General features: G+C 48.2%; 1 protein-coding gene across 1 annotated transcript in view; it reads right to left on the reverse strand.

Annotated features, from left to right (window-relative positions):
- cand1 (cullin-associated and neddylation-dissociated 1) overlaps window positions 1-12952 on the reverse strand; it is a 70491-nt gene that overhangs the window by 43118 nt on the left and 14421 nt on the right. Inside the window, 3 exon segments of the mRNA XM_065022082.1 lie at window positions 3010-3266; window positions 6572-6695; window positions 9709-9863. Coding sequence (XP_064878154.1) covers window positions 3010-3266; window positions 6572-6695; window positions 9709-9863 — 536 coding nt within the window.

Below are 12952 nucleotides of genomic sequence, written 5' to 3' on the forward strand. Positions count from 1 at the left end.
GACACACACACGGACACACACACGGACACACACACACGGACACACACACACGGACACACACACACGGACACACACACGGACACACACACACGGACACACACACACGGACACACACACGGACACACACACACACACACACACGGACACACACACACGGACACACACACACGGACACACACACACGGACACACACACGTTAATAATTCCATTCAAACTGAATGTTAGCTGTCACTCCATTAGTAACAGCTTCATATTCTTTCATCTAAAATGGGACATGAAGGGAAGTAAAGCCTCAGACTTAAAAAAAAGAGCCCAGAACCCACTGAGAAGAGCAAATTACAAGTTACAGCTAGATAAAGGCTTTTGTGTTTTTTAGCAAAATTGTAGAGCGAGCTCTTTCAAGATGACAAGAAAAGTTAATTAAAAACAGGGGATGGCAGGATATGGAGAGAGACCGGTGGGAGAACGAGGAGAGAAATAGTTTTGGAGTGCTGCTCTTCACTGAAGTAATCTTGCACATCTTAAATCACTGCCGTCCCTGGCTCATCAAACACTGCGTGTGATTGGTTGATGGGGTGGGAGAAAAAAAAGAGGGAGAAAAGAGAGAGGAAGAGGAGCTAGGCTAGCCTCAATGACTTCTCTCTCTCTCTCTCCATTTCCCTCCACAAAAACACTCTCCCTCCTCCACTCTTCCAGAGAGAGGAGAAAGTGACAGATTGACAGGTAAATAAGGACAGAAAGAGGAGACTCTCCCGTCTCCTGTCAAACTGTTGCGTCCCTCCACGTCCCTGACCAGAAGTAATGGCTTCTCTCAAACATCAAGGAGACAATGACTTCCTTCGGGGGTTATTCTTTAAAAAAAAAAGAAGTCTAATGGAAATGAAAGATTGTCTAATATATTATTTCACCTAGAAAACGCTAAAATACTTAAAATGTTGTCAATGTCCCGGGCTCCCCGAGGAGCAGTGGGCTTGACTAAGTAAAATACCTAAAACAAACACATCTAGCCTGACTGAAATCTCAAAGGTGTTCACAGATGGACTTGGCTGAAGTCTGGCAGTCAATAAAACCTGAGAGAGACGCAGAGAGAGACGCAGAGAGAGACGCAGAGAGAGACGCAGAGAGAGACGCAGAGAGAGACGCAGAGAGAGACACACAGACACAGAGAGAGACACACAGACACAGAGAGAGAGACACAGAGAGAGACGCAGAGAGAGACACACAGACACAGAGAGAGAGACACACAGAGAGAGACACAGAGAGAGACACACAGAGAGAGACACAGAGAGAGAGAGAGACAGACACAGAGAGAGAGACACACAGAGAGAGACACAGAGAGACAGAGAGAGAGAGAGACAGACACAGAGAGAGACACAGAGAGAGACACAGAGAGAGACACAGAGAGAGACACAGAGAGAGACACAGAGAGAGACACAGAGAGACACAGAACAGCTCCAACGGATCCATATTAATTCATTCCCAAATATAAGATTCAACGTCGACCCCGGTGACCTCAAATGTAATTCTCCTGAACAGGACTGACAACTAACGCAGGTCACAAGAGGCTGGCTGGCGAGTCACTTCTTCTCCTGGAGAAATGACACTGTGTATGAACTGCACAACTCAAATCACATTCTATTGGTCACATATTCAGCAGATGTGATTGGTCACATATTCAGCAGATGTGATTGGTCACATATTCAGCAGATGTGATTGGTCACATATTCAGCAGATGTGATTGGTCACATATTCAGCAGATGTGATTGGTCACATATTCAGCAGATGTGATTGGTCACATATTCAGCAGATGTGATTGGTCACATATTCAGCAGATGTGATTGGTCACATATTCAGCAGATGTGATTGGTCACATATTCAGCAGATGTGATTGGTCCATACACATATTTAGCAGTGTGAATGCTTGTGTTCCTAGCTCCTACAGTAATATTACATCATGTAATTATGAGAAAGCCAAATATATATATATTTAGTAGTTATTTAACCTTTATTTAACCAGGCAAGTCAGTTATGAACTAATTCTTATTTTCAATGACGGCCTAGGAACAGTGCTGCCTTGTACAAATCTGTCGTTCTCCCCCTGAACCTTGTCAGCTTGGGGATTCAATCTAGCAACCTTTCAGTTACCAGGCCAACCCCGCCTCTAACCACCAGGCCAACCCCGCCTCTAACCACCAGGCCAACCCCGCCTCTAACCACCAGGCCAACCCCGCCTCTAACCACCAGGCCAACCCCGCCTCTAACCACCAGGCCAACCCCGCCTCTAACCACCAGGCCAACCCCGCCTCTAACCACCAGGCCAACCCCGCCTCTAACCACCAGGCCACCCGCCTCTAACCACTAGGCTACCTGCCTCTAACCACTAGGCCACCCTGCCACCTAAAGAAGGGGTCATTAACTGGAAAAATGTTGGCTAAATTGTTTGACATTTCCAAATATAAAAAAAGTTCCAAAATGTCCTGAAATTGAAATACAAATTACTGCAGGGTTTCTGTATCAACCGTTCAACTAGAAAAATGAAAGATATTCCACTACGTTATCAACATGACTTCTATCGCCTCCCCAGGGTCTCCATGAAACTCACCGATCCTGTGTCCGGCCTGTGTGTCTGTGTGAAACTCACCGATCCTGTGTCCAGCCTGTGTGTCTGTGTGTCTCCATGAAACTCACCGATCCTGTGTCCGGCCTGTGTGTCTGTGTGTCTGTGTGAAACTCACCGATCCTGTGTCCAGCCTGTGTGTCTCTGTGAAACTCACCGATCCTGTGTCCGGCCTGCGTGTCTGTGTGTCTCTGTGAAACTCACCGATCCTGTGTCCGGCCTGCGTGTCTGTGTGTCTCCGTGAAACTCACCGATCCTGTGTCCGGCCTGCGTGTCTGTGTGTCTCCGTGAAACTCACCGATCCTGTGTCCGGCCTGCGTGTCTGTGTGTCTCTGTGAAACTCACCGATCCTGTGTCCGGCCTGCGTGTCTGTGTGTCTGTGTGAAACTCACCGATCCTGTGTCCGGCCTGTCTGCTGATGGCTGCGATACACTGAATGTAGGTACGGGTGGTGGACATGGAGTCGTTACGAGACAACTCTGACAGCAGGTGTTCAATCAGGTCCACAAACACCAGGTTCCCACAGGACATGACCAGGTGACCCAGAGCGATGATGGTCCTCTTCCTCACCGCCAGGCGGGGGCTGGTCAGCTGAGGGAGCAGGCAGGACAGGATGGAGGGGTGAAAGTTCACCAGCAGACCACCCTGTCTGTTAGAGGAGAGGGAGAGAGGTTAGCACTATGTTAAGTAGTGTTATGTAGTGTCATCAGGCGGTATGATAGACTACGTAGGGTCTGGTCAGCTGAGGGAGCAGGCAGGACAGGGTGGAGGGGTGAAAGTTCACCAGCAGACCACCCTGTCTGTTAAAGGAGAGGGAGAGAGGTTAGCACTATGATAAGTAGTGTCATCAGGCGGTATGATAGACTACGTAGGGTCTGGTCAGCTGAGGGAGCAGGCAGGACAGGATGGAGGGGTGAAAGTTCACCAGCAGACTAGAGGTTGGCACCAGGAGTGAAAATTAATTCCTGTCCCGTCTTGTCAAATATTTTCCCGTACCGTCCTGGTCCAGAAACAGTTACATAACCCCAGAACATTCCTGGACCGTCCTGGTCCAGAAACAGTTACATAGGTGAATGCACCAATTTGTAAGTCGCTCTGGATAAGAGCGTCTGCTAAATGACTTAAATGTAAATGTAATAACCCCAGAACATTCCCGGACCGTCCTGGTCCAGAAACAGTTACATAACCCCAGAACATTCCCGGACCGTCCTGGTCCAGAAACAGTTACATAACCCCAGAACATTCCTGGACCGTCCTGGTCCAGAAACAGTTACATAACCTCAGAACATTCCCGTACCGTCCTGGTCCAGAAACAGTTAAATAACCCCAGAACATTCCTGGACCGTCCCAAACTCATTTTAACAGGCAGAAATCAGAAATACATTTAGATATCCATTTGACTAATGAAGTAATCCAATGACAAAGGACCATCTATAGTCTATAATGGGTCCAGGTCAGTGGTCAGACAGTGGAGAACACACACCAACCTGGGTTCAGGTCAGAGGTCAGACAGTGGAGAACACACACACCAACCTGGGTTCAGGTCAGAGGTCAGACAGTGGAGAACACACACCAACCTGGGTTCAGGTCAGAGGTCAGACAGTGGAGAACACACACACCAACCTGGGTTCAGGTCAGAGGTCAGACAGTGGAGAACACACACCAACCTGGGTTCAGGTCAGAGGTCAGACAGTGGAGAACACACACACCAACCTGGGTTCAGGTCAGAGGTCAGACAGTGGAGAACACACACCAACCTGGGTTCAGGTCAGAGGTCAGACAGTGGAGAACACACACACCAACCTGGGTTCAGGTCAGAGGTCAGACAGTGGAGAACACACACACCAACCTGGGTTCAGGTCAGACAGTGGAGAACACACACCAACCTGGGTTCAGGTCAGAGGTCAGACAGTGGAGAACACACACACACACCTGGGTTCAGGTCAGAGGTCAGACAGTGGAGAACACACACACACCTGGCTTCAGGTCAGAGGTCAGACAGTGGAGAACACACCCACCAACCTGGGTTCAGGTCAGAGGTCAGACAGTGGAGAACACACACCAACAGTCAGACAGTGGAGAACACACACACCAACCTGGGTTCAGGTCAGAGGTCAGACAGTGGAGAACACACACACCAACAGTCAGACAGTGGAAAACACACACACCAACAGTCAGACAGTGGAGAACACACACAACAACCTGGGTTCAGGTCAGAGGTCAGACAGTGGAGAACACACACCAACCTGGGTTCAGGTCAGAGGTCAGACAGTGGAGAACACACACACCAACCTGGGTTCAGGTCAGAGGTCAGACAGTGGAGAACACACACACACACACCTGGGTTCAGGTCAGAGGTCAGACAGTGGAGAACACACACCAACCTGGGTTCAGGTCAGAGGTCAGACAGTGGAGAACACACACACACACACACCTGGGTTCAGGTCAGAGGTCAGACAGTGGAGAACACACACACACCTGGCTTCAGGTCAGAGGTCAGACAGTGGAGAACACACACACCAACCTGGGTTCAGGTCAGAGGTCAGACAGTGGAGAACACACACACCAACAGTCAGACAGTGGAGAACACACACAACAACCTGGGTTCAGGTCAGAGGTCAGACAGTGGAGAACACACACCAACCTGGGTTCAGGTCAGAGGTCAGACAGTGGAGAACACACACCAACCTGGGTTCAGGTCAGAGGTCAGACAGTGGAGAACACACACACACACCTGGGTTCAGGTCAGAGGTCAGACAGTGGAGAACACACACCAACCTGGGTTCAGGTCAGAGGTCAGACAGTGGAGAACACACACCAACCTGGGTTCAGGTCAGAGGTCAGACAGTGGAGAACACACACACCAACCTGGGTTCAGGTCAGAGGTCAGACAGTGGAGAACACACACACACCTGGGTTCAGGTCAGAGGTCAGACAGTGGAGAACACACACACCAACCTGGGTTCAGGTCAGAGGTCAGACAGTGGAGAACACACACCAACAGTCAGACAGTGGAGAACACACACACCAACCTGGGTTCAGGTCAGAGGTCAGACAGTGGAGAACACACACACCAACGGTCAGACAGTGGAGAACACACACCAACCTGGGTTCAGGTCAGAGGTCAGACAGTGGAGAACACACACCAACAGTCAGACAGTGGAGAACACACACACCAACCTGGGTTCAGGTCAGAGGTCAGACAGTGGAGAACACACACCAACAGTCAGACAGTGGAGAACACACACACCAACCTGGGTTCAGGTCAGAGGTCAGACAGTGGAGAACACACACACCAACAGTCAGACAGTGGAGAACACACACAACAACCTGGGTTCAGGTCAGAGGTCAGACAGTGGAGAACACACACCAACCTGGGTTCAGGTCAGAGGTCAGACAGTGGAGAACACACACCAACCTGGGTTCAGGTCAGAGGTCAGACAGTGGAGAACACACACACACACCTGGGTTCAGGTCAGAGGTCAGACAGTGGAGAACACACACCAACCTGGGTTCAGGTCAGAGGTCAGACAGTGGAGAACACACACCAACCTGGGTTCAGGTCAGAGGTCAGACAGTGGAGAACACACACACCAACCTGGGTTCAGGTCAGAGGTCAGACAGTGGAGAACAAACACACACCTGGGTTCAGGTCAGAGGTCAGACAGTGGAGAACACACACACCAACCTGGGTTCAGGTCAGAGGTCAGACAGTGGAGAACACACACCAACAGTCAGACAGTGGAGAACACACACACCAACCTGGGTTCAGGTCAGAGGTCAGACAGTGGAGAACACACACACCAACGGTCAGACAGTGGAGAACACACACCAACCTGGGTTCAGGTCAGAGGTCAGACAGTGGAGAACACACACCAACCTGGGTTCAGGTCAGAGGTCAGACAGTGGAGAACACACACACCAACAGTCAGACAGTGGAGAACACACACCAACCTGCAGAGCATGTCAGCCATGATGTCCAGAGCCTCCAGCTGAACTGACACATCCTCCTGCTTGGCGATGGCACTGGTCAGACGGCCTGTGATCTTTTTACACACACTGGCAGCCAGGGCCGAGCCTGGGGAGGGGAGTGGAGGAGAGGAGAGAGGGGGGGGTTGGAGAGGAGAGAGAGGGAGAGAAACAGGGGGAGGGGTTGGAGAGGAGAGAGGGGGGTGGAGGAGAGGAGAGAGAGAGACAGGGGGTGGAGAGGAGAGAGAGACAGAGAGACAGGGGGGTGGAGAGGAGAGAGAGACAGAGACAGGGGGTGGAGAGGAGAGAGAGACAGAGAGACAGGGGGGGTGGAGAGGAGAGAGAGGGAGAGAAACAGGGGGAGGGGGTTGGAGAGGAGAAAGACAGAGAGAGACAGAAAGAGGCTGAGTGAGCTAAATGAGTCATACTGCTGTCAAGCCAAGATGGCTGATGCCCAAAGGTGATGGGAAAAGCAGGGCTGTTAACAGATGCTCTCTTCTCCATGTCTCCCTCCACATGACTGGGAAAGGCCTGAACACAGCTGGAGATTAACCAGGATGTAAGGAGGACATCTAGCAAGAGGGGATAGTCCATCAGTTCATTACCTATAACACCATCACTAGAGGGGATAGTCCATCAGTTCATTACCTATAACACCATCACTAGAGGGGATAGTCCATCAGTTCATTACCTATAACACCATCACTAGAGGGGATAGTCCGTCAGTTCATTACCTATAACACCATCACTAGAGGGGATAGTCCATCAGTTCATTACCTATAACACCATCACTAGAGGGGATAGTCCATCAGTTCATTACCTATAACACCATCACTAGAGGGGATAGTCCATCAGTTCATTACCTATAACACCATCACTAGAGGGGATAGTCCGTCAGTTCATTACCTATAACACCATCACTAGAGGGGATGGTCCATCAGTTCATTACCTATAACACCATCACTAGAGGGGATAGTCCGTCAGTTCATTACCTATAACACCATCACTAGAGGGGATAGTCCATCAGTTCATTATCTATAACCCCATCACTAGAGGGGATAGTCCGTCAGTTCATTACCTATAACACCATCACTAGAGGGGATAGTCCGTCAGTTCATTACCTATAACACCATCACTAGAGGGGATAGTCCATCAGTTCATTACCTATAACACCATCACTAGAGGGGATGGTCCATCAGTTCATTACCTATAACACCATCACTAGAGGGGATAGTCCATCAGTTCATTACCTATAACACCATCACTAGAGGGGATGGTCCATCAGTTCATTACCTATAACACCATCACTAGAGGGGATGGTCCATCAGTTCATTACCTATAACACCATCACTAGAGGGGATGGTCCATCAGTTCATTACCTATAACACCATCACTAGAGGGGATGGTCCATCAGTTCATTACCTAGAACACCATCACTAGAGGGGATGGTCTGTCAGTTCATTACCTAACACACTACAACACCATCACTAGAGGGGATAGTCCATCAGTTCATTACCTATAACACCATCACTAGAGGGGATGGTCTGTCAGTTCATTACCTAACACACTACAACACCATCACTAGAGGGGATAGTCCGTCAGTTCATTACCTAACACACTACAACACCATCACTAGAGGGGATAGTCCATCAGTTCATTACCTATAACACCATCACTAGAGGGGATAGTCCATCAGTTCATTACCTATAACACCATCACTAGAGGGGATAGTCCGTCAGTTCATTACCTATAACACCATCACTAGAGGGGATAGTCCGTCAGTTCATTACCTATAACACCATCACTAGAGGGGATGGTCCATCAGTTCATTACCTATAACACCATCACTAGAGGGGATGGTCCATCAGTTCATTACCTATAACACCATCACTAGAGGGGATGGTCCATCAGTTCATTACCTATAACACCATCACTAGAGGGGATAGTCCGTCAGTTCATTACCTATAACACCATCACTAGAGGGGATAGTCCGTCAGTTCATTACCCATAACACCATCACTAGAGGGGATAGTCCGTCAGTTCATTACCTATAACACCATCACTAGAGGGGATAGTCCATCAGTTCATTACCTATAACACCATCACTAGAGGGGATAGTCCATCAGTTCATTACCTAACACACTACAACACCATCACTAGAGGGGATAGTCCATCAGTTCATTACCTATAACACCATCACTATAGGGGATAGTCCATCAGTTCATTACCTATAACACCATCACTAGAGGGGATAGTCCATCAGTTCATTACCTATAACACCATCACTAGAGGGGATAGTCCATCAGTTCATTACCTATAACACCATCACTAGAGGGGATAGTCCGTCAGTTCATTACCTATAACACCATCACTAGAGGGGATAGTCCATCAGTTCATTACCTATAACACCATCACTAGAGGGGATAGTCCGTCAGATCACTACCTAACACACTACAACACCATCACTAGAGGGGATAGTCCATCAGTTCATTACCTATAACACCATCACTAGAGGGGATAGTCCGTCAGTTCATTACCTATAACACCATCACTAGAGGGGATAGTCCGTCAGTTCATTACCTATAACACCATCACTAGAGGGGATAGTCCATCAGATCATTACCTATAACACCATCACTAGAGGGGATGGTCCATCAGATCATTACCTATAACACCATCACTAGAGGGGATAGTCCGTCAGTTCATTACCTATAACACCATCACTAGAGGGGATAGTCCGTCAGTTCATTACCTAACACACAATAACACCATCACTAGAGGGGATAGTCCGTCAGTTCATTACCTATAACACCATCACTAGAGGGGATAGTCCGTCAGTTCATTACCTATAACACCATCACTAGAGGGGATAGTCCGTCAGTTCATTACCTAGAACACCATCACTAGAGGGGATAGTCCATCAGATCATCACCTAACACACTACAACCCCATCAGTAGAGGGGATAGTCTATAAGTTCATGGATCGGGCCCTTCGGTCCACATAACCTTACTCATCATGAACTTTAAAAAAAGCAAAAACTGATCCAAGATCAGCTCTGTGAAGGCCCGTGTCTAGTGGAAAAGTGATCAGGGTACAGGTTAGAGGTCAGGGTGGTACTTACCGCTGGACGCAGGGGGTAGTTCTCCTATGACCGTCTTCAGTCCGATGCTGGAGATGTCTCGGAGCTGCTCCTTGTCTGCCAGCATGTTGGTACACAGTGTGTCCACTATAGTCTCCACCTGGTACTCCTTCACCTTACTGACCAACGGGCCCAGGCTGGAACACAATATATATATATATATAAACTACCTGGTACTCCATCACCTTACTGACCAACGGGCCCAGGCTGGAACACAATATATATATAAACTACCTGGTACTCCTTCACCTTACTGACCAACGGGCCCAGGCTGGAACACAATATATATATATATAAACTACCTGGTACTCCTTCACCTTACTGACCAACGGGCCCAGGCTGGAACACAATATATATATATATAAACTACCTGGTACTCCTTCACCTTACTGACCAACAGGCCCAGGCTGGAACACAATATATATAAACTACCTGGTACTCCTTCACCTTACTGACCAACGGGCCCAGGCTGGAACACAATATATATATATATAAACTACCTGGTACTCCTTCACCTTACTGACCAACGGGCCCAGGCTGGAACACAATATATATATATATAAACTACCTGGTACTCCTTCACCTTACTGACCAACGGGCCCAGGCTGGAACACAATATATATATATATAAACTACCTGGTACTCCTTCACCTTACTGACCAACGGGCCCAGGCTGGAACACAATATATATATAAACTACCTGGTACTCCTTCACCTTACTGACCAACGGGCCCAGGCTGGAACACAATATATATATATATAAACTACCTGGTACTCCTTCACCTTACTGACCAACGGGCCCAGACTGGAACACAATATATATATAAACTACCTGGTACTCCTTCACCTTACTGACCAACGGGCCCAGGCTGAAACACAATATATATATATATAAACTACCTGGTACTCCTTCACCTTACTGACCAACGGGCCCAGGCTGGAACACAATCTAACTGGTTCTCTGGTCTCAACAGAAGTCCAGAGTTAATCTAATGTCATGATAACACCACGTTGTGACCCACTCTGAGCCATGTGAAGTGGGTCTCTTGTTTACAAAAGGGCTGTTGTTTAATCAAAACACACTGAGTAACACACTACCATGTTACCAGTCAGGCCGAGAGAGGTAGAGACACTGAGTAACACACTACCATGTTACCAGTCAGGCCGAGAGAGGAAGAGACACTGAGTAACACACTACCATGTTACCAGTCAGGCCGAGAGAGGAAGAGACACTGAGTAACACACTACCATGTTACCAGTCAGGCTGAGAGAGGAAGAGACACTGAGTAACACACTACCATGTTACCAGTCAGGCTGAGAGAGGAAGAGACACTGAGTAACACACTACCATGTTACCAGTCAGGCTGAGAGAGGAAGAGACACTGAGTAACACACTACCATGTTACCAGTCAGGCTGAGAGAGGAAGAGACACTGAGTAACACACTACCATGTTACCAGTCAGGCTGAGAGAGGAAGAGACACTAACACACTACCATGTTACCAGTCAGGCTGAGAGAGGAAGAGACACTGAGTAACACACATGTTACCATGTTACCAGTCAGGCTGAGTCAGAGAGGAAGAGACACTGAGTAACACACTACCATGTTACCAGTCAGGCTGAGAGAGCACTGAGTAACACACTACCATAAATAGAGAGGAAGAGACACTGAGTAACACACTACCATGTTACCAGTCAGGCTGAGAGAGGAAGAGACACTGAGTAACACACTACCATGTTACCAGTCAGGCCGAGAGCGGCTCAACCAGACAGTTCTAGGGCCTCTTGTCGTCAGCAGCAGAGAGAGGAAGAGACCTGTTTATTAAAACAGTACATCAGTTGAGCCTACTTGTTCTGGCCATCCAGGTCAGTGTCACCTGATCCGTCATCTCTGTAACGACAGAACTTTGCGGGGTGTTTTTTTAAACACCTGTAAGTGCCATTTACTGCAATCTAGAGCAACAAAAAATAAATAAAAAGCCTTAAAATGTTAATATCTTTTATTTTCTTACATAGTGGTGCAGCCAGGCCTTTCTGACCGTCTGTGTTCACGACACACAACAGAGTAGATTACTACTTCAAAACGGCAGCGATACGAAAGCAGGCAAACTTGCAGTGTGACTGTAGCCTATATTAAACACTGGAGATGTGAGAGAAATACAGCCTAGAGAGAGATCCATTTGAATTCATCTTCTCATTGATCACATAATCCCTTAAAAGCCTAATTCTAAATGGTTTGTTGAGCGTGAGAGCCGAGACGATCACACTGCCGTTGGCTCATAAGCACCGAGACATGTTCCCCTAGCTGGGGCAAGGAAGATAAAAATCAATGCTGCTCTGATGTGAAAAATCGAGACAAAAATGTCAAATATACAATAAGACAAATAAAACTGAAGCAATCACAGAGTTATTCAATAACACAGTCCAATACTCAGTGTTGTGAAACGATATGAATGAGAGAGAAACGGAGATGGAGAGAAAGAGGCAGAGTGACTGACAGAAGCAGAGAGAAAGAGGCAGAGTGACTGACAGAGGCAGAGAGAAAGAGGCAGAGTGACTGACAGAAGCAGAGAGAAAGAGGCAGAGTGACTGACAAAAGCAGAGAGAAAGAGGCAGAGTGACTGACAGAAGCAGAGAGAAAGAGGCAGAGTGACTGACAGAAGCAGAGAGAAAGAGGCAGAGTGACTGACAGAAGCAGAGAGAAAGAGGCAGAGTGACTGACAGAAGCAGAGAGAAAGAGGCAGAGTGACTGACAGAAGCAGAGAGAAAGAGGCAGAGCAGAAGCAGAGAGAAAGAGGCAGAGTGACTGACAGAGGCAGAGAGAAAGAGGCAGAGTGACTGACAGAAGCAGAGAGAAAGAGGCAGAGTGACTGACAGAGGAGGCAGAGTGACTGACAGAAGCAGAGAGAAAGAGGCAGAGTGACTGACAGAAAGCAGAGAGAAAGAGGCAGAGTGACTGACAGAAGCAGAGAGAAAGAGGCAGAGACAGAAGCAGAGAGACAAGAGGCAGAGTGACTGACAGAAGCAGAGAGACAAGAGGCAGAGTGACTGACAGAAGCAGAGAGAAAGAGGCAGAGTGACTGACAAGACCATGGTGCTTGCCTAGAGCTGTGAGAAACCTCAGTACCTCCAGGCTCTGAGACACCCAAACAAGGGCACTGATCCACCTCTGGCCTGCTCGCCTCCCTACCACTGAGGAAGCAGTTCCCGCTCAGCCCAGTCAAAAC

Source organism: Oncorhynchus nerka, linkage group LG8, assembly GCF_034236695.1.
Source record: "Oncorhynchus nerka isolate Pitt River linkage group LG8, Oner_Uvic_2.0, whole genome shotgun sequence".
NCBI lineage: Eukaryota > Metazoa > Chordata > Actinopteri > Salmoniformes > Salmonidae > Oncorhynchus > Oncorhynchus nerka.